This window comes from Salvia miltiorrhiza, chromosome 5, assembly GCF_028751815.1.
Source record: "Salvia miltiorrhiza cultivar Shanhuang (shh) chromosome 5, IMPLAD_Smil_shh, whole genome shotgun sequence".
Classification (NCBI taxonomy): Eukaryota; Viridiplantae; Streptophyta; class Magnoliopsida; order Lamiales; family Lamiaceae; genus Salvia; species Salvia miltiorrhiza.
Window position 1 is genome coordinate 24663193 of NC_080391.1, and position 25127 is coordinate 24688319.

The 25127-nt window shown below is 32.3% G+C and overlaps 1 protein-coding gene and 1 long non-coding RNA gene across 3 annotated transcripts; one reads left to right on the top strand and one right to left on the bottom strand.

The window, feature by feature from the left end:
• Positions 1-1129: 1129 nt before the first annotated feature.
• Positions 1130-13899, bottom strand: LOC131024190 (uncharacterized). Of its 2 annotated transcripts, XM_057953698.1 has the most exons (24): positions 13865-13899; positions 13585-13769; positions 6023-6240; positions 5837-5942; positions 5651-5752; positions 5503-5562; positions 5288-5366; positions 5046-5193; positions 4807-4930; positions 4519-4719; positions 4289-4437; positions 4111-4213; positions 3931-4026; positions 3638-3678; positions 3420-3543; positions 3043-3105; positions 2903-2962; positions 2591-2752; positions 2377-2450; positions 2199-2292; positions 1830-1966; positions 1666-1746; positions 1473-1578; positions 1130-1384 (listed from the first exon to the last, which is right to left on the bottom strand). In XM_057953698.1, exons 2-24 carry the CDS (start codon positions 13762-13764, stop codon positions 1310-1312), a joined length of 2583 nt encoding a protein of 860 aa, XP_057809681.1. In that variant the 5' UTR covers positions 13765-13769; positions 13865-13899; the 3' UTR covers positions 1130-1309. The 2 variants fall into 2 exon arrangements, with proteins under 2 accessions (XP_057809681.1, XP_057809682.1); XM_057953699.1 differs by lacking the exons at positions 5288-5366; positions 5837-5942; positions 6023-6240; positions 13585-13769; positions 13865-13899.
• A 7360-nt stretch (positions 13900-21259) lies between these two features.
• On the top strand, positions 21260-22469 carry LOC131024194 (uncharacterized). Its single transcript, XR_009101689.1, has 3 exons — positions 21260-21295; positions 21904-21958; positions 22332-22469. It is a non-coding gene; the product is annotated as an uncharacterized LOC131024194 (long non-coding RNA).
• Positions 22470-25127: the final 2658 nt, after the last annotated feature.

Below are 25127 nucleotides of genomic sequence, written 5' to 3' on the forward strand. Positions count from 1 at the left end.
ACTATTTTATCCTTATAGCCCCCAATTTAATTTACATATAACTTCTTTCATAGCCCTAAAAATTTGAAGAGATAACATGCGGGATTTAATTATAAATTCTTCAAGCTTTCATTCAATGGTGATGAACTCGTCGATTGACGACAAAAATATCAAAAATCTGGCGGATAAAGCATTGAGGGGAAAACGATTGTACAAAATTAATACTTGAAGGATTACTCTTCAAATAACTCCATTTTTGTCGAAAGAACAAAAACAACCAAAATCATTTTTGTTTCTAATGTAGCGTAGAGCATCAAACAACCATTTTTATCGAAAGAACTCTTCTTTGGAAAAACAGTGATTGGACCAAAACCAACACAGTGGAAACAATCCTTCGTTCATAGAGAAGGCAAAATGTTTAGTATTACCCAAAAAATAAAAACTCTAAGCCTTCATCTCTCTCATGTTCGATCTGTGTGGTTCTTGCTGTGACTATATAGACTTATACTTCAAACGCTACAACCACCTTTTCTTTCCTCTGTTGTGACGAGAACAACAGAAAAATAAAAAAACGTCGAATTTAGATGAGCAGCGAAGCGAGCAAACCCGCTTCTGACTTGAATTTTTAGGGCTATGTGAATTTTACAAACTTTTTATTTAGAGGCTACAAGGGTGAAATAGTAGTTTTATTAATATTTTTAATATTTTAATAGTTTAAAGGCTATAAAGAGTAAAATTGGGGCTATGAATAGAATCACCCCAAAAATTATTCTATTTTCATTTAGAAACTTTTTATAACATGGTGGGCATCTTTATCTCCTTACCATATAATTAATTATCATTATTAATACTATTTTTTAAATGATCACTTTCGACAATCATAATACAATTAATTATCATTATTAATATTAATTTTTAAATGAAACGCCTTCTTCACTCATCATACACTCAACTTAGTCAACTATTTTTTATTAAAATTCATGTTGTCCCCGTCTAAGACTATTTTTTGTGGGTGAAAGGAGTATAAAATAAAGTAACTATATGGTGTTATTTCTAAACCACCAATAAAAGATCTAATTTAAAAATTAAAAAAAAAATGCACAGTGCCCATATTTTCTTAGCCCCGCTCTTGAATTGTGGTGCTGCAAGATTATAGTATGAACCTCCTTGATTTTATTGTGATAATAAAAAAAATTGTACTTGCATTTATTGAAGTTCCTAGAACTGAAGACTTCTAATATGTTACTTTCACACATCATTTATTAGTAGTATCCAACAACTAAAACATCAAGCCTTTATTTCAATAACTGAAAGCAAACACCCTGAGAAATCAGCTGGTAGAAGGCAGAGGATTGTATGGAACACTTCCAAATGCAGCAACATCACCAGGTCGACTGAATACAATCTGTCATTAAGTGACAAATGACAAAACATTATTTTCATGACACAAAAAGTAACAGAAAATTGTGTAAAAGAGAAGTTATGTATGCAACCTGATAATCTCCTATAACACAATATTTGAATCCAGCAGCACAATAGTCAAAATAGTATTCCCACGTCCGTATAAACTTCTCATCAAATCCAAGATCAAGAATTTTACTAACAAGAAGCAAGTTTCCTTTAGAAACTTTTAAAATATAATAAGCATTGACTGTTTAGGAGCACAAGACTGTCAAGTGCAAGTACCTTTGGTTTTGAAGGAAGTTGTGCCGCCAATGTCTGAGGGTGTGAAAATAATGACATCCTATTTCTTCTAAGTGCACCACACTGCATATAATCATTTTAATCATATAAGCATCAATATAATTTACCTTATACCCTTATTTATTAAGAAGGAAAACGTGGATCACCTAAGTCTGGATGAGGCAGCCATAGCAGATATTACTCTGTTAAGTGAAGGCAGACATCCACCATGGAATATGTATTCTGTGCCAAATCCATCACTGCTCCTCCACTCATCATATTTTTCATCAGCTACTGCTATGAACTGATGAAATAAAATCAACCAGCTAGTTTTTGTTAGAGTTTATATTTAAAACTCTGTATTATATTATTCTTCTTATTATGGAGTAATATTTTTAGGTTGCAATTTTTTGGAGTGGACAGGTTCAACAGATTGAAGAGACGGGGAGATGGTGAGAGGAAGTATATAATATTTTCTTAACAATATTTTTCACAATATTTGCTGGGAAACTAAAAACTGCAAAAGTAGCGGTTACCTGAAGAACAAGAATACCATTGTCAGCTAATGAAGATTCACAGCATTTAAAAAATTCTTCCATATATTCATGCCCCACATGTTCTATCATCCCACTGAAAATTCAGCATGTTTACATATATAGTTACGGTAAGCTTAAGAGGGTTGAGTTCATTGGATCATTACAACAAGAGTCTCACCATGATATTATCCTGTCATATCTATAGTTGTTCGGCAATTGGCGGTAGTCACAAAGAAGAAGTTCAATTTGATCCTGATATTGAGAATTTATAACTTGAGAAATGAAAAACTTCATATCAAGCCAGCTGTAATATAATGAATTAGAGGTCTTTCATGGTAAACATGCATGGGAAATCTTTGCTTTTCAATAAGTACTAAATAAAACGTTATTACCTGCAGACCTGCTTCTATCACTTTTAATTCTATGTATTGCAGCTGATTTTCCGACAATGTAATGCCAGTATATTTGCATCCTGTCTTTTTTACTGCTTCAAGTGCAAAACTTCCCCAACCACATCCAATCTCTAGAATGTGATGATCTTTATTAATCCTTGCCTGTAGTCAAAGACAATCCAGCATGAGAGTTACTATGTGAGGCCCCATCCACATTAATAAAGTATTAGATTTAAATAATAAATTTATATGCCAAAAATTGATTATCATGATCAATTCAAGACTTAAGGACTGTGTCAGTAAAAATTTCACCTTTTCGATCAAAGTATGGACTTTCCGAAGCTGTGCATTCTTCAAGTCTTCACACGGATTCTGCAATAACAGTGTTAAGTAATACTAATATTGATACAAGGCCTATCAACAGATCTATCTATTGAAATCATTATTATTACCTCAAACATTGCACAAGAATACGTCATTGTCTCATCCAAGAATAGAGAAAAAAGTTCATTGCTCTGCCAAAAGAAACAAAATAAATTTCAATTATAAATCAAACTATTGGAGAGTAATAGAAAGATATAACAATGTAGTGGTATGAAAATATTATTTAAAAATCATGATGTTGATGTCACATCCACCACGAATATTGTAATCCTTAAAACTATTAATAAAGATTTATATTTCAATGCTATTCATTAAATGTTTATAACCCATTTAAAGTGTCTGTACGATACAAAAATATATGCGTTAATTGACATATTTCAATCCAAATTATATTAGCAAATGAAGAAATATATCCCAAGGACTAGACAAATATATGCGCACTTACTAGGTCATAATGCCGCGAGACGTTACGGCGTGCCTGAAATAGCGTGTTTCTTCTGGAAACATGCTTGATGAATGTTTTTGCAGTTGATGCTAAAGATGTGTAAAGAAATAGTGTCCACCGTCTTCTAGAGATATCAACACCGTAAAATATATTCTCAGATTATGTTATATATAGCAACCAGACCAAATCAACACACTCAGATTATAAATTATAATTACCTTTCCTTGTACGCATTCATCTGTGCATTTGCTATCATCAGCTGCAAAATACAAGTTTCATTTGCTACCATCAGCAGCGTGAAACAAATAGACAAGATAGACAAATAATTTCGTTGATTCAAAGTAAATATCGGAAGAACAGAAGATCAGGGGAAATTAAACTTCGTACTTCATAAACAAAGCTCCTATTTATAAATTTATCAGTAAAAGAGCTGAAGCCACAAAAATAATTCTATGAATTATACATAAAAAAAGAAATTAAAGATAAATTAGTTTTGGATCCGTCTACTTACTAGAAGAAAGTTGAGAAGGCCTTGGTTTGCATCAACAAACGAAATATCACCATTAATGTAGGCATCGGCAAATCCTAAATCAGCCTCCATTGCGACCTGTGAGAACAATATTATCCAGTTTGACCACATATATATACTGATGAAATAACCTATTTTTAAGGTGTAATAACCTAATCCTACCTTCCAATAGAACTGGGGTTTGTGAACTCTCAAAGTAACTTTTAAATTGTTCTTTTTATTTGTACCTTGAAAGGTAAATATTTTACCACCTTCTTCCAAAAGACTGTTGCACAAACAGTATGTATGAGTTATACACAATAGTTTCAAACACATTTTTCAGTTCAGTAGAGAAGCTCACATTAGACATCCAGTAACAATAAATCGCTCAAGGAATCTCGTAACGACAACACAAGCCCCAGTTTCAAGATAGGATAGAACCATGCATTTGGGGTTGTTTGAAAAAGTATAGTGTTTTCTAAGCATGCCGTTTGCAGCAAGTATCCCTGCCTGTAAACATCAAATCATGTCAATAGAGTGTACATATATTGATCCAGGAGTGAACAAAAGCACGTGGTAAAATTAAAATACCTTTACTCCATCCTCAGGGAAGCCATAGCCTTGATATGCTCCACAGAACCATAGTCCTCTCTTCCCTTGGATATCATTAAGTTTTGACAAAGCTCTGCTTGCAGAAACTGATGGTATAGGATGGCTAGTTGACAACTTGGAAGATATATGCTTAGGTGTATGAGGTGGATTTAGAGTCACGAAAAATGGAACACTATTATTCTGTACATCCATTGAGAAAACAAGTCAGCAAGAAACTGGTGTAGTTTTCAGTCGATGGGGGATCGGATTTGATTCAAAGTACGAAACCTGGATATTGTTTAGCCAATACGTTATACAAGCTTTGTCGTTGTTGATTCCAAGAAAATTCTTCCAGCCCCATGCCCCTCGGGTTTTTGGCATCAGATTTTCGTCATGGTGAACGAAGATATCACTGTAGTAAGAGTTGATAGGTAAAAGTGAAGTCGTGACATTAAAGAATCAGAAGAAGAATATACTAGCTACCATCTAAGGCAAAAGTTCCATAACAAGTCAATCATAAACGAAACCTGTAGGCATATTGAAAACCACCAAGTATTCTTAATTCATCGTATGTCGCCTGCTTTCCTAGGATCTTTAGAGCATCTGGAGCATGTGCAGCAATTATGCACCCATCATATGCTTCTTCCGAGCCATCCTTATATGTAATAGTACAACCTGCATCATTCTTTTCTTTGTTACACTAATTTATATTTGAGAATATTTGTTTGACAGGAAACAAGTGAGGAGTAGTGTTTTGACGCTTACTTACCCATGTCACAGGTAGAAACTGAATGTATTTCAGAATTGATTTTCACTTGACAGCCTCTACATTCTAGCTCTTTCTTGATCTGATTATAAGCCATTTAAATTTAAAATCCTATAATAAGAGTTTATTTAAATTTAATGTTTAGGAATCATGCCTAGCTTGTTCCTCAAATGACATTACTTTCTAGATTAAAGAATCTGACAAAAATCACTACCTACCCCATGGACATAACTTTGTGAAAGCCATTTCGTTGTAAGCCGTTTAGTGAGACCAAGAAGCTGCAAAAAAGAAAATCATTCTAAACATTTTAAAAGAAAGGTATGGTAACGATGCGACATTAATTTACTTACAAATGTAAAAGTCTACCTCCAAAGTGTCCTGATTACGCAGGAACGAAAGTGTTAAATAGGCAGAGAAAGTCATCACTAATGAAGAAGAGCATGACCAAATAGAAGCACAAATTGGAATCTGGAAAGAAACAAATTTCAAAGTAAGATTTTTGCTTGCATGACATGGATATAAAGTAGTAGTATGATTTTTGAATAGTCTTACAAGAAAAGCTTTCTGAAATAACTCAGAGTAACCACGGGATTGGACGAAGGTCCCCAGTGTTTCATTCCGGTCAATATATGGACTGTTATCGAGCTCTTCAACATAACTGCAATTAGTGGAGAACTAATAAATGCAATTATTACAATCAAAAGAGGGCTGAGTTTTCTTAATTATGATACTACTTACAGAGAAGCGTCGTCTCTGAACTTAATGATTTCCCTAATCATTTTCCAAAACCATGGATTCAACATATTCTTCTTTTGTGCAAACAAACTGGAGAGTCCATTTCGAGTGCCCCATTCATAACCTTGGCCTTGATCCAAGCTCACAGAGTATGAAATGTCAGAGACGTCAGTATCAACTCCAACACTCTCAAATAGTTCCATCACTTCCGGATACATAGCCTGTCCAATAATTGAATCACAGGTCACACTTACACACATCTTTTCGATAAACAATAAATCAATCATTCACTGTCTTCACATTCTTCTATTATTTGAATTCAACTCAACAGTGAACATAAAGTTTCAGTTCTTGGATCTATGAATGCAAATAGGACGAATGGAGTTTTAATCCATGATTCATGAATGCATAATTAAGGACTACTTTGGTCAGACAAAGTACCTAATAGAGAAAATAAGCATTTCCAATTTCCACTAAATCTCCCAATATTGATAATTCCAAGAGCCTCGTAACAAAAAAGGCCGCGCACACTTGTATTGGAGAGAAAGAAAAGATGAAGAAGCATGAGCATGAGTAAGGCATTCGGAGCCCAGATAAAAAAAATCGCCATTTCTTTGAGATTGAGAAAAGCAAGTTGAGTTGGAATTGGAGATGACGGATTTAGGGAAAATGAATGGTGAGGCATTTCATCGAACATGTGATGCGCTGAGGAAGCACCATCATTAAATATCTAATGCTAGCTCTCGAGAATTGGTGCTTTCGACCAACGCATCTGAGGAGCTGCGCCATCAGTTCTATATCAAACTCATTTCTCCATTTCTTATTCAGGCACCATAAGCATACAGTGTAATTTGGCGCAAAAAAAAGAAGAATGTTGTTTGTCACGGTACATGCCACGACTACGAGTACATTGGAAACGTTTGTATATATCTTCATATATGTTAGCAAAAGAGTAAATATCTTATTAATTATTTGTGAATTATTAAAAATATTTTTCGAACTTTTAATTAGTATTAATTTTGTATCGCTTGTAACTCTGAAAATTTGACGTAACTCGCTGAATGATACAATGTATTTAAAATTATTCTTTGTTAATTTACATTTCCTATTAATTGAAAATTCAAAGGGTGAAAAATAAATAACTGGTACAACTAATACAAAATCGATAATTCAAGGTGCGAAAATAATTTACGGTTTAAAGTGATATTTATCCTATATAAAATTGATATTAACTTAGTTATCATATAAAATAAAAAAATAGATTGAACTTAATATATTTGAGCTGAATATAGAAAAAAAAAATAAGAATTCACCATAATAAAAACTGAGATTATGAAAAAGAAAAAAATAAGAAAATAAAATAAGTTAAAAGAAAAAATGGAATGAAAAATAAAAATTAAAAATATATTTATTCGAAAAAGAAGAAGAGGAAGGAGAATTTTCTTAAATTCTAATCTTGAAATAAATATAATTTTTACATTTTAAATCTAATATTCATATAATATATATCAAATTAAAGTTTTTTCGCGATCTTTAATTTGATATGAATATCAAATATTTTATAATTAGTTGCATTTAACAATTTTAGAAATAAAATAGTACAACAGAAAAATAAGAATACAAAGAAGAAAAAAAAAATATCGTAGTTTACAAATAAACTGGCCTTCAATTTTATTCATTTATCAACTCCAACACTCTTAAGTATTATTCATAAAAAAAAAAAAATTCAATGTGCATATTATATTAATGATTATGTTTAATTTGGTGTGAAAGGTAATTAAAGATTGATTTTGAACGAATAAATAATGATTATTTGTAGTTTTAGAGTAAATATTTTTTTCTCTCTCCTCTCTTCATATCTCCTTAATGTTAATTAAACATACCATTATTTTTTCTTTGATTTATTTTAAATAATGATATTATTTTATTTTGTATATTTTGTTAGCTATCAATTTTGGTAAATTTATTCACACACACACACACACACACACACACATATATATATATATATATATATATATATATATATATATTAATTGTAATTGTTTTTACTGCAACTATGGAGAAGGAATTTATATGAGATTATTTTAGAACTTTTTAATTTTGATTGCATGTTTTTATATCAAATGAGATGGTAACTAATTAAAATTTTTAATTTTTGTGGATGATATAAATTTATGGTTGTACTATAACAAGTATTGAACATAAGAAAATATCCTTATTTATTATGTTTTATTTTATTTTTTTGCTAAAAAAATAATTTGGTTTTTACTTATAAATTATATTTAATATTTATATTTATTTATTAAAAGTGTCACTTAATTTTTATACGACTGCATCACACATGAGAGTGTACTAGTTTGTATAATGATTTAAGAGCGAAATTTTGAAGTAACCAAAATGAAGCATAAAACACAATTTATGGTCACTAATTGAACAAAACGTAAATTTTGGCTTTTTTTAACGATTTCGGACGTTTTTACCCTTAATTAGGCGGACAGGGTAGGATTAGACACGTGGGTCGCGTGCCGGGTCGGGTTAGGCACTTATGGCACTTATGACACTAATATTGCCATAAGTGTCAATGGAAATCCAAAATAAAACCAAGTAAAATAGTCATTTTGGCACTTATGGCACTATTAGTACCATAAGTGTCATACGTGTAGCACAAATACAGAAACAACAACAATAGAATGAATAAATCACGGATGTGAAGAAGATGAAGCACATGAAACAAACAAACAAAAAACTCTAAATGTATCATCTAAACACTAAATGGATAATCTAAACTCTTAATGGCACATGGGAAGTGTTTAAAATGGTCCTTTTGGCACTTATGACACTAATAGTGCCATAAGTGTCATACGTGCAGTACAAATACAGAAACAACATTAATAGAATGAAGAAGATGTAGCACATGAAACAAACAAACAAACAAAAACCAAACAAAATCTCGTATCAAAACTCGCCGGATCACTGCAAATTCGTCGAAAGCGTTGAGAGAGAGACGAGAATCATCTCTCTTCGTCGGCAGGGGCGAGAGAGAGAGAGAGAGAGAGAGAGAGAGAGAGAGAGAGGAAGATAGGAGAATCACGCGTACGGTGACTACGAAATTGGAATCAGTGTGAGAGAGGGGGAGAATCGGCTCTTCATCGACGGCAGAGAGAGAGAGAGAGGGTTGGACTGGATCTGATGGGTAAAAGGAGATGGCTGGCTGGGTCACGCGGGTAAAAAGGATATAATAGGCATACCGCCTAATTAATGGCCAAATTTTATTATTTTAAGATTAGATGCCAAAATTTGATTTTCGTTCTTCGTCATGGCCAGCCGGATAGATTGTTTCATGATTTAAATGAAAGTTCGCATTGAGCTTTAGCTAAAATGGATTGGGCCTTGGAATTGTGTTGAAGATGGATAATTTAAACAAAGCCCATAAGCCCATTCTTTTAATTAATTGTAGATATTTTTGCAGTTAGTGCTAGAGAATGATTAATTAAGTTTAATCTATATAATATATAGAAAAAAGTACTCCCTCTATCCACGAAAAAGTGTCCCTACTTACCCCTTTTTTTTGTCCACGAAAAAGTGTCATGTTTACCTTTTTGTACATTCATATCTTTACTTTTCAATTTATTTACAACTTATGTCATTAATAAATCCACACTTTTATTTAATCGATGCAATTAACCCTCACAATTAACTCACTAATAAATCCACACTTTTATTTAATCTATGCAATTAATCCACACAATTAACTCATTAAAACTACGAAACCAACTCCCCCACGCCTAGTCAATCCCATTTCCCCCAAAATTAAATTACTCTTTCTCTAAACTCAAACAAGTGGAAGAAATACACACAAACCCTCCAAATTGTATCTACAGCCCGATTTAATGGCTTTTGGGCTATGTGTGTTTGTTGATTAGCTCAATGGAATAATAAATATGTTCTGAAAATTAACTCGACTTCACGTGTGAATTCCGCACTACAAGAAATTGAGTTTTTACCCACACATAATAATGTGTGGTAGTTTGGCCCACACATAATTTCAAAATATGTAGGTAATTCACATACAAAAAATTCATTAGTTATTGACTTTTAAAATGTGTGGCAAAAATATTTTCGTGATATTTATTATTTTACGGTTATTTTTAAGTTTTTATTTATGGATAATAAAATTTATTTTTAAATTTGTTGCGCCAACGTGGCAAACTAATAAAAGTTATTAACCACACATAATTCAAAATTATCTATGTGTGGGTAATGAATTTTTATCATTATTTATTCTTGACATGTAAGAAACGTGGGAAAATATTTTTAGCTACATTTATATTTTGGCTTTAATTAATTATTTATGCAAATCTTAATTGATGTTTTACCCACACATAATTATCCACACATATTTTGAAAAATGTGTAGGTGAAACAATTTGAAACTTTCAATTATTATTGACATTTAAAATGTGTAGCAGAAAATTTATTTGTAGCATTTATTATATGGCGGTAATTTTTTTTTAAGTTTTATTTTATTTAATGAAGTTTATTTTTATATTTGGTGTGCACCCTCTATTAATTTTTTTAAGCCACACATAATATATGTGTGGATAATAATTTTTATATTTATATTTTAACAAATTAAAGTAAATTTAATTTTATTTTTATATATTAGTGCCAACTAATCAATTGATTTCTCTACAATTGTACAATAAAATAAAAATTAAATAGTCTTTAACATTAAAATAGGCATAAAAAAACAAGAATGAATATGTTAAAAAAAACACAACAATTAAAATAGGCATAAAAATTAAATACTGGTCTTTAACATTAAAATCGAACTCAATAAAGAGTAGGATTGTTTAAACTCTCAACAACTAAAAGACAAGAAAATATTAACAAACTAATCAATGTCATTAGAACTACCCCTATTGTAATTTTTACCCCACTCAAAATAACTTTTTCAGCTTTCTTAGTATCCATGCCAGCACCCAAATGGGACACTTTTTCGTGGACGGAGGGAGCAGTTTTTTTCTTCCTTTTTTTCTCATACTTCTCCCACCACTTTTTCCATTGTTTTTCCCTTTCTTTTCCTACTATTTTTCTCTGTTCTTTTCTTCTTTTTTTGTTTTGATTATTTTCTAAACATCATCGAATTTGATTTATGAAAAAATATTTATTGTGCATCTTAAATTTAAGTTCGTGATAAAATATTTAATATGGTATAAACATCATTAAAAATAAATTTAAAATGAATAAATTATGAAAAAAAATTAAAATATTTTATTTGCTCTCTTGTCATTAAAACCTTTTACTTTCCCTCTCCTTCCTTTTATCTTCGAACATACCAATTTTGTTTTCTCCCTCATTTTTTTTTTCTTTTTTAATATTAATTTTATTTCATTTCATATATTTTTGTTAGATATCAATTTTTGTGTTTTATACACACACACACATGCACACACACACACACACACACACACATATATATATATATAGGGTGTGGTTCTAGAGATAACTACATTATTTGTGAGAACCATCAAATTTAATGCATCCACTGTAAAAATTAATGCATTCGCTGTTAAAAGTAATGAAATAAAAAAATAAAAAAAAATTGCTCCCTTCAGGATTCGAACTCAGGATCTGCATTCATCCAATAAGATGATGCATCCACGATCCACCATAGATCTTGATAATCGAATGGCTGAAAATGGTTCTATGTTCTTCTTTTATTTAGTAGTTCTTTCTTGAACCTCTCCCTATATATATATATGGTTAAGTTCCATAGAAACGGATATATAAGTAGAGAATGAATAAATATTGAACATGTTATGAACATGTCAGTAAATGCGGTTGAACATACCAAATTTTGTTTGAACGTTTGGGGGTTCGAACCCTGTACACGTTTAACACAATTCCCGTTGAACATTAAATGAACGAACGCTCACCGTTAGATTAGATAAGATCAACGGACAAGATTTGGTCTCCTTTCTCTGAAAATATTTGTGTTTATATTGAACTTTCTCACACACACACACACACACACATACATATATATATATATATAGGGTTAGGTTCAATGAAAAAGGCCTAAATGTAAGAAAGAAGAGAGAAGTAATCTCATCCGTTGATCTTATCTAATCTAACGGACATGATTTGTTCACGCCATGTTCAACGGATTTTTTCGTTGAACATATGGGGGGTCGAAACCCAGAACCCCCAAAAATATTGTATATGTTCACGAATGTTCAACGAAAAAATCCGTTGAACATGGCGTGAACAAATCATGTTCGTTAGATTAGATAAGATCAACGGATGAGATTACTTCTCTCTTCTTTCTTACATTTAGGCCTTCTTCATTGAACCTTGGCCTATATATATATATATAGGGTGTGGTTCTAGAGAGAACTACATTATTTGTGAGAACGGAAGAACCATCAAATCTAATGCATTCACTGTAAAAATTAATGCATTCGCTGTTAAAATTAATGCACTAAAAAAATTATAAAAAAAAAATGCTCCCTTCAGGATTCGAACCCAGGTTCTATATTCATCCAACAAGATGATGCATCCACCATAGATCTTGATGATCGAATGACTGAAAATGGTTCTCCGTTCTTTTTTTATTTATGATTCTTTCTTGAACCTCTCCATATATATATATATATATATATATATGTTTAATGAAACTAAAAAGAGTGAGATTATCTTCATTCATTTTAGGACTCTTTAATTTTAAAAATAAAATATGAAAAGGTAGATTTTATATTTAATTTTAATATAAATTTATAGATGAATAATTAATTATATATCTAAAAAATAGAATTTCTTTTGGTTAAAATTTATTTATTTTGATATAAATATATTTGTTATTATCTTGTCACGATCGGACTTAACTACGGATAGTTAATCTGGAGAATCATGACCAAGGGAGGGAATTAAGAAGCGAGAATACAGAAATGGACTAACTCATGATAGTGGATCGAAAGTTTACTATGAACCGCAAGAAAACTCAAACGTATGAAAGAGTTATTAAAACATGCGTCTAGAGTCAGTTATTCCGCTACGAACACTTATCATTTTTTATATTTTCCATCAAAGAGAACACAACCTAAATTAGCATTCAGATTTATCATGTCGATATCTAACATTATCTAAACTTTTATTGTAACACATAATATTTAAATATTTAAAACTAATTTAATAATTTAATGTTAGATGAACATTTTTTTTCTCATGTGTTAACTAAATATAATCCTAGACGGTTGATCTTTGTATGATATAGCCATAAAATAGGCATTATTGTAGTAACGCATTAACATAAAAAAGAACATCAATGTAGTATATAAAAAAACATTAACATAAAAAAAAAAAAAAACGCATTATATACATATAAAAAAATGGTTTTTAGTTAAGATGGGGAATTATAACCCATATGTTTTATTTATCTCTCTGAAAAAAATAAGAATCAAATTATATATGATTTTTTAAAAATTGAAGTACAAATTATTATTCTTATATAGTACGTATATGACATATATTTAAATAGTAGGAGTATATAGAAAGTCAAACCTGAGTAAAAATCATAAAACGTAAATCGAAAGGAGTAGTGTCATGAACAATAGCAGTCATGGCTTGACCACCTAAACTCTTCTCCTTCTCATACAGCACCACATCCACACCTTCTTTCGCTAAAACATATGCTGCTGCCAACCCACTTACACCGCCGCCTATCACCGCCACTCTTATCATCTTACCTATATGTTATGATCAAGTTCTTCATGCCAATACATTTAAAACAATATTGTCGCTCAACCAATTAATTTAAAATGCGTGATGCATACAAACTTACCTTGTAGTGAAGTTGTATGGTGAGATTAGCAATATTGCATTATTGGAATTTGGAAGATTTCACCTCCTCCATATATATAGTCCATTGAATGTATTTCCATATAACTTATTAATATGCATAATTAAGTTCTACCTACCTAGCTCCTCTCAAAAAACAAGTCCTGGCTACTTAATTAGCCACCCGATATTTGGTTATTTATAGGATGTCAATCGGGCCAGCCCACTCGGTTTCGGGCCAGCCCGTTCGGTTTCGGGTTATTTTCGGTTCGGGCTAGTCGGTTTTTTTATTTTTTGGGCTAAAAATTTCGACCCTAACCCTAACCCACTCGGTTTCGGGCTAGCCCGTTCGGGCCCACAAGTTTTACGATTTTTTTATATGTTTATTTTTTATAGATAATCATATACTTGTAATTAAAATATATCGTATTTTTTAAATCAAGACATTTCGCTTTATTTTAAATACAAAAATTAGTGTTTTTTTTTAACATAAGTTTACATAATATCTAATTTTAATTTCGTTTCTAATAAAAATTGTATATAGATTTAACATAAATGACAATCTTTCTATGATTTTTATATCATAGATTTTTGTAATTAACCTTTGGAAAAAATCAAAACATATTCTACAAGCATCAAAATATTATTATCGAATTCAAAAGTAAAGTATTAAAGTTTAAAAATCAATTATTAAGAATGTGTTCGGTTAATCTGGCCAACTCACTCGGTTTTCGGGCCAACCCTATCGGGCTCGGGCTATTTTCGGTTCGGGCCATTCGGGCTAAATTTTTTTCGGGCTAAAAATTTTCAGTCCCTAACCCACCTTTTTTATCGGTCTATTCGGGTCGACCCGTCGATTTCGGGCTTTTTTGACATCCCTATTTATTTAGCACACTGGTTTTGTGTCCGTGCCATGCACATGAGATATTATCTTTTTCTAGAAAAATATTACATAAAGTAATTTTTATATTTAAAATTTAATTATTTATTAATGATATATGAGTATAAATATTTGCAAGTTGTACAATATATGAGCAGGAGCAGCTATTGCTCGTTTTTTGAAATACTAATTGTCGTGGACGTTGTTGGAGTATGACAAGTACTTGAAACAATGTCTTTTATTAGATCTTAAGTTAATTAAAATAAGATGTGGTCTTGGGTACACCCGGAGAGTACCGTACAACCGGGTTATACCTTCATTTAAACTTTGACATGCACCCTTATTTGAACCCATATCCTGACCCAATCCCATATAAATAATACTATTGTAGGTACGGGTCTGATAACAATCATGTTTCTATGGTTTTTAATGTTCATATGGTGTTAATTTTATAGGAAATTGAGTGTTGAATAGTTGTTTTGTGCTTAAATTGTTTTATATTGTGAAATATGTTACTTGCTCGTACTTTGGTGAATTTTACAGAAATATGAAGTTCGAATTTGGACTATTGTTCTTAATGAAAGTTGTAGATCATCGCGATACGAGTTCGTAGGCGTAAACGATTCGCAAATCCGAGTTCAGACGAGGATGATATGGCCGAAACAAGAAAGTCGCACGCATTAGTGAATAGTGTCCGACGGGAATTTCCGAATTTTCGGGATTTTTGCGTGAATTTTCGGATTTTATCAGTATTTTCAAGTTCTACATTGTATTTATCTCATGTGCCTATATATAGGTCTTCTTTGACCTATTTAGGGTTCCTAACTTTATCTTTCATTTCCCAATTTTAGTTTTTCAGATTTATAGCTTTAGATTATCATTGCTTTCTAGTTTTCTAGAGCTTGGATCGGAATTCTGCAAGGATTGAAGATTCAAGGTTGTTCATTAGTTTTATTCAGAGTTTTATTTAATTCAGATTTTTACAATTGCGTTCTTTTTAATTATGTTTCTATTTTATTTTAATATGTTTGACTAGTTTTCTTATCTGATTATAGGGTTTGTACATAGTTAATTGAATTCATGTAATTTATTTGTTAATACCTATTTACCTTCCAGTTTATGATTCATAATTCTTGGTGCTTGATTTTGTGTGAATTATCTGATCAATAGTTTGCATGTGTAGCTATTCGGTTTGAGACATACCGGAGATAACTGTTTAGCGGATTCAGGAATGTATGATATGATCTTAACCTTGAGACCTAGCGGAGATAGGTGGATCATAGGGAGTTATTCTTAGGAACTATTGAGAGTTAGTAGATATTCTTGAGACCTAACGGAGATAGAGAATTTACTAATCTACGATTGTTGCTGCTCTAGCGAAAGTAATTGATTAATTAAGTGATCTCTCATCATAACTGGATTAAATTGGTTAATATGATTAATAGATTTATTATGTGGATTTAGTTAATGAAATTACTACCCTAGGATCAGTTTTTTTATCAATTGATTCTTCTTTACCATGAATTTTATTTGCTACATTCTAAGTTTAGTTTTTATTAAAATCTTTAATTTGTTTACTTTGCTTGAATATTGCTAGAGTTTACTTAGGATTACTTAGAGTGATTCGTCATAATAGTCCATGTGGATACGATACTCTGCTTGCTATTTTGTTGCTACAATTACATTGTTTAGTTGCAGTTTTATCGCTAGTAAAAACAGTGATCAACTTTTTGGCGCTGTTGCCGGGGACTGTTTAGAATTCACCTTAATATTTCTGATTAGACTTAGGCATTATTTCAGGCATTTTCTATTTTTTTTTTTAAGTTTTAGTTTTCTATTTCTTATTTTCGTTTGTTGTCTCAGGAGTGTATGATCACGAGATCCAAAGGAAAAGAACAACTAGTACCTTTGAATTTGGAAATCGAAAAGCAGCACAAAAGGGATAACTACGAGAAGAAGAAGCAAGCTATGGCCGAGAACTTTGATCTTGCAGCTACGATGCGTATGATTGCAGAACTGCAGAGGCAGCTGGATGAGGAAAGACAAATATTATAGGGCAACAAACGTGCACATCCTCCACCACCACCTTCACTACTCGATTACATGTACCAATCTCAAGTTGGGCAATTTGATGGAGGTGGATGGGGGTCAACTATGCAGGCAAACACTTTTGAGTTGAAGCCGAGGTTGATTGAGGAGATGGCCTCCAACAGCTACCAATTGCCACATGATCGGAGCTCCACAAGGATGATTGTAACTGTCAATGAGCCTAAGAAGGTGTCACTTGAAGAGATGATGCAACAGTTGTTGGTGCAGATGACCAGTTTCGAGACTACTATTGACGACAAGATGGCCAATATAGAGAAGACTGTGGGTGCCAAGATTGCCAATCTTGAGAATAGTATGGGTGCGAGGATGGCCAGTCTTGAGACGCAAGTTAGCCAAATGGCTAGCCATGCAGTTGCGCAGAACATGCCTGGACATACAGAAGGCAAGCAGAAGAGTCAATGCAATGCAATTTTCGATGGCACTCTATCCCCAAAAGATAGGGAAGACGAGCAAGGAGCACGAACCGCCAAGTGAGGAACCATACAAGGCTCATATTCCACTTAGGGAATACATCCCAAAGGCTCTGTTCCCCCGTAGGCTGATGAAGAGGGAGGTGCTTGAAGAGCAATGTGCTGTGAAGCCGAGCAAAAAGGTGGATGCCAAGGAAATCAAGCTGGAGATCTCCCATTGCAAGAATGAGAAGAAAGTTGTCCAATCCCGAGGAGACAGAGCATAGACGTATAAGTGGAAGAGCTAGAGAGACTACTTGAAGAATTGGACCGGCGCGCACAGCCTCAAACTCTCTCAAAATTACAGGATCCCAAGGAGAAAGATGAGAAAGAAGTTGTTCACCCCGAGAAGACGGGTGATGAGGAGGAGAAAATCCCGCCGACAGAAGATGGTTGTATTGAGCTGCCAATGAAGCTACTACCGAAGAAGAAAGATTCGGGTAGCTTCACCATTGAGTGTGAGATCGGAGGAGAGCTCTTTCCCGAGGCTCTTTGTGATTTAGGGGCCAGTGTCAATGTGATGCCCTTTACTGTTTTTGATCGTCTTGGTATTGGAGATCTCAAGCTAACCTCGATGGAGATTCAGATGGCGGACCGATCAAGAGTGAAGCCGAGAGGCAAGCTTGAGAACATCTTTGTGAAGGTTGACAAGCTCGTCTTCCCTATGGATTTCTTGGTCCTCGATATGCCTGAAGACGCAAATCCGCCGTTGATTCTTGGTCGATCATTCTTGGCTACGAGACGAGTTATGATAGATATGCCGAATGGAAGCGTTATTTTTCGCGCAGCTGATGCGTATGAGTCTTCTATCTCTGTCGTGTTGGGCTATTTGTCACGCCCGTTGCGTTTGATGTTCATTGAGGCCATGAGGTATCGTCGAGCTCTAGACGTTAAATTAAGCACTTGTTGAGAGGTAACCCAACCATTTTTCTTTGTTTTATTTTTCTTTCTTTTGTTTGTTTTGTTTCTTTTTGGTAGATTTGTGCAGTTGAGCTTGGAAGATGCAGAACTCGGCCCTTGTCCATACCACCACCATGGAGCATGTGTTTCTATGAGTAGTGACACACATATCATCATCCATCCAAACTTATTTTCGAACTTATGTTCTGTAATAAGTTTGGGGGAAGGGGGTGAGAGTAGATATGTATATCACTTTTATTATTTTTGTTGGCTATATTGTTTTATCTTGCTTGGTTGGTGGTGTGTGATTATTTTATTTTTGATTTTTGAGTTGATTATTGCTCCATTTGATTTCTGGTAAGATGTCAATGATGATTTTTGTGAAAAAAATTTGGAGTTCGATTTTTTTTTATGATTTGAGCATAATTGGAACTAATTTGCATAACTCTAGAGTGATTTTAACCTTGACTTTTGGACGTTGAATAAACCTGTGAGATTTTGAGCCATAATTGTTTATCATACACAGTTTATTCTTTGTTGTGAGTTTTGTCATGCATGTGGTGATTTTCTAGAACTTGTAATGGTTTCTGTGTTGAGGTAACTGTTGTGCCCAGGATTAGGAGATGATTTTAGGCCATCTTTTGTTAGCCACATTATTATTCCAAACACTGTCCTTAATGAAAAATTTATCATTTGTTATCCACTTTGAGCCTATTTAGCTTTTATTCTTTAGCCGGATAATAGGGGGTGATGTAGTATATGGGGATCTTTGTGTGGTGAATATTCATAGTGGGTCATGAAAAAGAAGGGGTGATATTGTGTTACTATTTACTCTTATAAGCTTTAAGAAAAAAAAAAGAGAAAAGAAAAAAAAAACGAAAAGAAAAAAAGTGTGAAGTCGAGTGTTTATTGAGAAATTTGTTAGAAAATCGACTTTGTGTGTTGGAAATAAGTGGAGAGCATAAAAGAGTGTTTAGTTTTGTATTGTGATGATTAAATCCCTTGAGTTGTGTTGATTATGGTGGCATAGTTGGGAGGAAGATGAAACTTATTTCATGCTTCATTAGTGAAGTCATAGGGTTGGTGTTCTTGATCTATTTGAGTCACTTAGCCTATATTTTTCCCTACCTTAACCAATGTCCCTACATTATAACTCAAAGCAAAGACCTATTTGATCTTGGTCCTGACACACTTTTAGCGATAGAGATTGTAGACAATTGGCAAGTCTATGGTAAGTGATCTACATTGCATTGAATTCGATGAGAGTATACACGTCCTGTTCCATTAAATTGAGAGTTGAGTGATACACATACCATGTGAGATTCAATTGTTTGGAATGTTGAAGTTGATTTTACTATAGGTTGTATTTATTGGTGAATTTTGTGCTTGATTGTTGAGGATTTGATAATTCTATCATTCTTTATCTTTCGGAGGCATCAATGAGCTATATTTCTTACCTATTCGTGTTTTTTATTGTGTTCTTCTCATTATTCGAGGACGAACAATGACTTAAGTTTTGGGGAGTTAATAACACTCATGTTTCCATGGTTTTTAATGTTCATATGATGTTAATTTTATAGGAAATTGAGTGTTGAATAGTTGTTTTGTGCTTAAATTGCTTTATCTTATGAAATATGTTACTTGCTCGTACTTTGATGAATTTTACAGAAATATGAAGTTTGAATTTGGACTATTGGTCTTAATGAAAGTTGTAGATCATCGCGATATGAGTTCGTAGGCGCAAACGATTCGCAAATCCGAGTTCGGACGAGGAAGATATGGCCGAAACAAGAAAGTCGCACGCATCAGTGAATAGTATGCGACGGGAATTTTCGAATTTTTGGGATTTTGCGGGATTTTCGGATTTTATCAGTGTTTTCGAGTTCTACACTGTATTTATCTCCTGTGCCTATATATAGGTCTTCTTTTGACCTATTTAGGGTTCCCAACTTTATCTTTCAGTTCTCAACTTTAGTTTTTCAGTTTTATAGCTTTAGATTATTATTGCTTTCTAGTTTTCTAGAGCTTGGATCGGAATTCTGCAAGGATTGAAGATTCAAGATTGTACATCAGTTTTATTCAGAGTTTTATTTAATTCAATTTTTTACAATTGCGTTCTTTTTAATTATGTTTCTATTTTATTTTAATATATCTGACTAGTTTTCTTATCTGATTATAAGGTTTGTAAATAGTTAATTGAATTCATGTGATTTATTTGTTAATACCTATTTACCTTCCAATTTATGATTCATAATTCCTAGTGCTTGATTTTGTGTGAATTATCTGATCAATAGTTTGCATGTGTAGCTATTCGGTTTGAGACCTAGCGGAGATAACTGTTTAGCGGATTGAGGAATGTATGTTATGATCTTAACTTTGAAACATAGCGGAAATAAGTGGATCATAGGGAGCTATTCTTAGGAACTATTGAGAGTTAGTAGATTTTCTTGAAACCTAGCGGAGATAGAGAATTTACTAATCTACGATTGTTGCTGCTCTAGCAAGAGTAATTGATTAATTAAGTAATCTCTCATCATAACTTGATTAAATTGGTTAATAGGATTAATAGATTTATTATGTGGATTTAGTTAATGAAATTACTACCCTAGGATCAGTTGTGTTATCAATTGATTATTCTTTACTTGAATTTTATTTGCTACGTTCTAAGTTTAGTTTTTATTAAAATCTTTAATTTGTTTGCTTTGCCTGAATATTGCTAGAGTTAACTTAGGATTACTTAGAGTGATTCGTTGTAACACCCCAAATATTTAGATTTATTATATAAGTTTAATTATTAATATTTTCTTGTACAACTTATTATTTTTTTAGAAAATTATATAATATATATATATATATATAAGCACCATTTATTTTATCTAGACTAGATTATTATTATTATTATTATTATTATTATTATTATTATTATTATTGATTTTTTAGAACTCTTTTATCATCTTATTTCTTTATCTTAGTAGGAGATATACATAGAATGTAATTTTTATATTTATCAAAAACTCTTTAGAAACTAGTATAAATATGAGATCTATTTTTCAAACCCTAAAACACACGCACACAGAACGCAAAGCAAGTAAAATCGGTACACATCTTATTCTCTTTTAATGCATAGATTCTTTCTTTTTCTGTTATAGTCGATTCTAGGCAGTAGGCATTTGAAAATATTTTAGTAACTAGATTAGGTGTAGCCTCGATTATATGAATTTCTTTTAAATTGAATTAGTTGAGTTTTGATTTGGTGTTTGGAAATCATCGAAATTTGTCAGAATAATATTTTTATATATTTGTTTGTTTTAGTTTCAATTAGTAGATTATAATAATTAGACCATTAGCTTGTTTCGTAAATATTTGATTAGGAATACTTAATGGGTGAATACTGTATTGGCTTTGAAAACTTAAGTTGTGACTTTCATAAAGTAGGTTAAATTACTTATTTTTGTATTTAGGAATTTGTTTTTATTATGAATGGGTTTATAGATAATTTAATTTATTTTAGGTTGTGGTTGAAAGGGTCAATTACATGATAAATTTTGTAGTATTATTTAGTCTACAGAATCTTGTATTTTTTTTCATATGCTTAAGAATATATATATATACATATGTATTAGTTTTATTTATAGAATTTTAGTTTAAGTTATTGTAGGAGTTTTCATTGAAGCGTTGCGTTTTTTTTTTGTTTTTTTGAATTAGGAACGGTGCGATTAAGACCTTCATTCCGGATTTAATTTTTAGTCTCGACTTTAAGGTGAGAGATTATATGCTTGTGGTTATATTCATGTATGTTTTTATATGCTCTTAGTTCATATTTGATTATACTTGCTCAAGCCATGTTTAGACACATGTTCAGTCATGTAGAAATACATGTTCAGAATCTCAGCCATGTAGAAATACATGTTCAGAATATTAGCCATGTTGAAATACATGTTCAGCCATGTAGAAATACATGTTCAGAATATTAGCCATGTTGAAATACATGTTCAGGGGCTCTCAGTTCGCCCATCAGATTATCAGTATATGTGTATGACAATGTGAAGTATTTGCATGTTTAGGCGTATGTGAATATGTGCATGTTTCCTCACTGAGTATATTTTCAATATGCTCACCCCTTATCTTTTCAGTTTTGCAGTTCTAGAGTCGAGGTGGCCATGGAAGTCGAGAATGACTAGAGATTATGTACTTCCATAGAATTTTAAGTTGAACTTATACATTTTAGTTTATCGTTTTATATCATGTTATAACTTTTAGTTTTGGCAAGATGATTTTTAAATTAGTTTTAACAGAATCGATCACCTACCCACCGTGGGCATGCATAACGTGCCCACCATGATTTGGCAATTGTAATTATAGTAAGATAATTTTAATTAGAGTAAGATTTAATAATCCTCTTTCCTAATTAAAATTGTCACGTCAATGGTGGGCACGTTATACTTGCCCACGGTGGGTAGGTGATCGGTTCTGTTAGTTTTAAACCTTTTGAAATTTAAGAAATTTTAATTTTCCATCTTTAGCACTTCTTGAATTTTAAATCGTAGAGTTATGAAAATTGGGGCGTTACATTCGTCATAATAGTCCTTGTGGATACGATACTTTGTTTGGTGTTTTCGTGCTACAATTACACTGTTTAATTGCAGTTTTGTCACTTGTAAAAATAGTGATCACTAAACATTAAGATAGTAGTGGTCAACCCGATTGTACAGTACACTCAGGGTGTACCCAAGATTTTGTGTTAAAATAATACAACCTTAAAGAGATCGATAGTTGCATAACCATTATTATTGCTACCATTTGTTCTTTCTCCAATATTCGCAATGTAATCTGAAAATTTCTTCAACTCATTAGACTCTTTGTTAGATGCCATATTTTGATATTTTGAAGTTTTATATGTTCTTAGTTAATACTCCCCTCGTCCCACTCCAATAGGCTCATTTTCCTTTATGGGATGTCCCACTCCAATAGGCTCATTTTTCTTTTTAGGTAAAAAAGTTGTACTTAATTGGTGTGAACCACACCACTTTACTACCACTTTCCTACTAAAAAGTAAGTTTTCTTAATCTCCGTGCCAAAAAAAAAATGAGCATATTGGAGTGGGACGGATGGAGTAGTAGCATTGTGTAATTGAGTAATAAATATGTTGACTAAATGTTCAAGAAAGAATAAATAAATAAATATGTTATAAATCTATGTATAATCATAAATCGTATCGGTATGAATATTTTAGTTATTTTATTTACATTTATTTAAATATTTTACTCCTTTCATCCACAAAAATTTGCCACATTATGGATGCCACGGGTTTCAATAAAATGTGAGTAGGGGTGTGCAGTGGGTCGGACCCGGACCGACCCGCCGGGTTTGTTGGACCGAAAATTTTAAAATGAAGGACCGACCCGGACCGAAAAATGTGTGCGGGCCGACCCGGACCCGCACCGAACCCGAGCAACGGGTCCGGTTCGGTCCAGGTCCGACCCGCCGAGGCCGAAATTATTTTTTTTCCTGTTTTCGCACTTAATTTTCATACATAAAACATAATAAATACGATACAAACACATATCAATATCATAGTTTCACCATTTGCAATCCACAATCACAACAAAAAACATAAATCAAAATCATTCCTCATTTAGATTTTAGAAATTTTTGAAATTTAATATTGTTAATATTATTATAAATATTAAATATATATATATAATAAATAAATAATTTTTAATGATATGGGTCGGTCAGGGTTCGGCGGGTCGATCGGGTCTCGACCCGGACAGACCGGAAAAAAAATCGGTCCTAAGAATTAGACCCGACCCGGACCATACATATACAATGGGTCGGTCCGGTCCGTACCGAACCCGTCGGTCCGAGCGGGTTCGGCGGGTCCGGTTCGGGTTTGCTCACCCCTAAATGTGAGTGGAATAAGAGTCCCACTTTAAATGTTAGTGGAGTTGTGTGGACCTTACTACAATAAATAGAAATGATAAACTTTTTGTGGATAAACCAAAACGAATTGAGGCAAATTTTTTGTGAACGGAGGGTGTATTTACATTTGCTAAATATGTGTGATCATTTTACACAAAAAAATATGTGATTACAAATTTCATTAAAACAGAAATTATATAATATCGTCATATTCTATATATATATATATATATATATATATATATATATAGGGTTAGATTATAATGAGAGTATTTTTTTTTTTTTGAGAAATGAGAATAATGAATAAATCATTATATAATATTGAATAACGCAATATATAGTTTTATATGCTTATTTTTACATCTTATAAGGTTTTAAAGAAATTTATAAGATTTTAAATAATTTATGAGTTGTTTTAAAGAGCTTTTAAGCTCGACCAAATACCCTCTTAATTAAGATTCTATATCCAGCTCGGCCAAACACCCTCTTAACCAAACACCCTCTTAACTAAGATTGTAGACGCTTATTGCTTGGAAAAAAAAAATTAAGCTACTTGGCTATCATTTTTAGCTTTGCATCAAGTAGGGCGGCCACTTAACATTTCTTTTAAGAAAAAATTCAAGCTACTTACGCTATTATTATCAGTGTCGCGCCAACTTGTCGAGTAGGGCGGCAACTTAACATTTTTTGTGTTCATTTATCCTACTCTTAAAAGGTGATTGGTACGATGGAATGGAATGAGGGTGGAATGAAATAGAAATAGGAATGGAATGAAGATGTGAATTGAATGATAAACCTTAATTAGGTGATTCCTATGCTTGGTGTGTATAAAAAATATCAAAAGAATGGAATGGTGATTCTTTGTTCGATTCAATTCTTATGATTCATAGCTAGAAATAAAGTTTATAAATAGAATGAAATTATTTTATTTTACTAATTTACCTTTTACATCACTTTGAAAGTATAAAAATTATAAATATAATTGTATAGATAAAAAATTTAAGTTT

What these genes read in the sequence shown, in the direction of transcription:
- LOC131024190 (XM_057953698.1), bottom strand. Translation starts at nt 13,764, where the DNA reads ATGATAAGAGTGGCGGTGATAGGCGGCGGTGTAAGTGGGTTGGCAGCA. An exon ending in ATTGGCTAAACAATATCCAG is followed by an intron (nt 4,720 to 4,806) that starts GTTTCGTACTTT and finishes ATGGATGTACAG; the next exon opens with AATAATAGTGTTCCATTTTT. An exon ending in GTGTTATAGGAGATTATCAG is followed by an intron (nt 1,385 to 1,472) that starts GTTGCATACATA and finishes ACTTAATGACAG; the next exon opens with ATTGTATTCAGTCGACCTGG.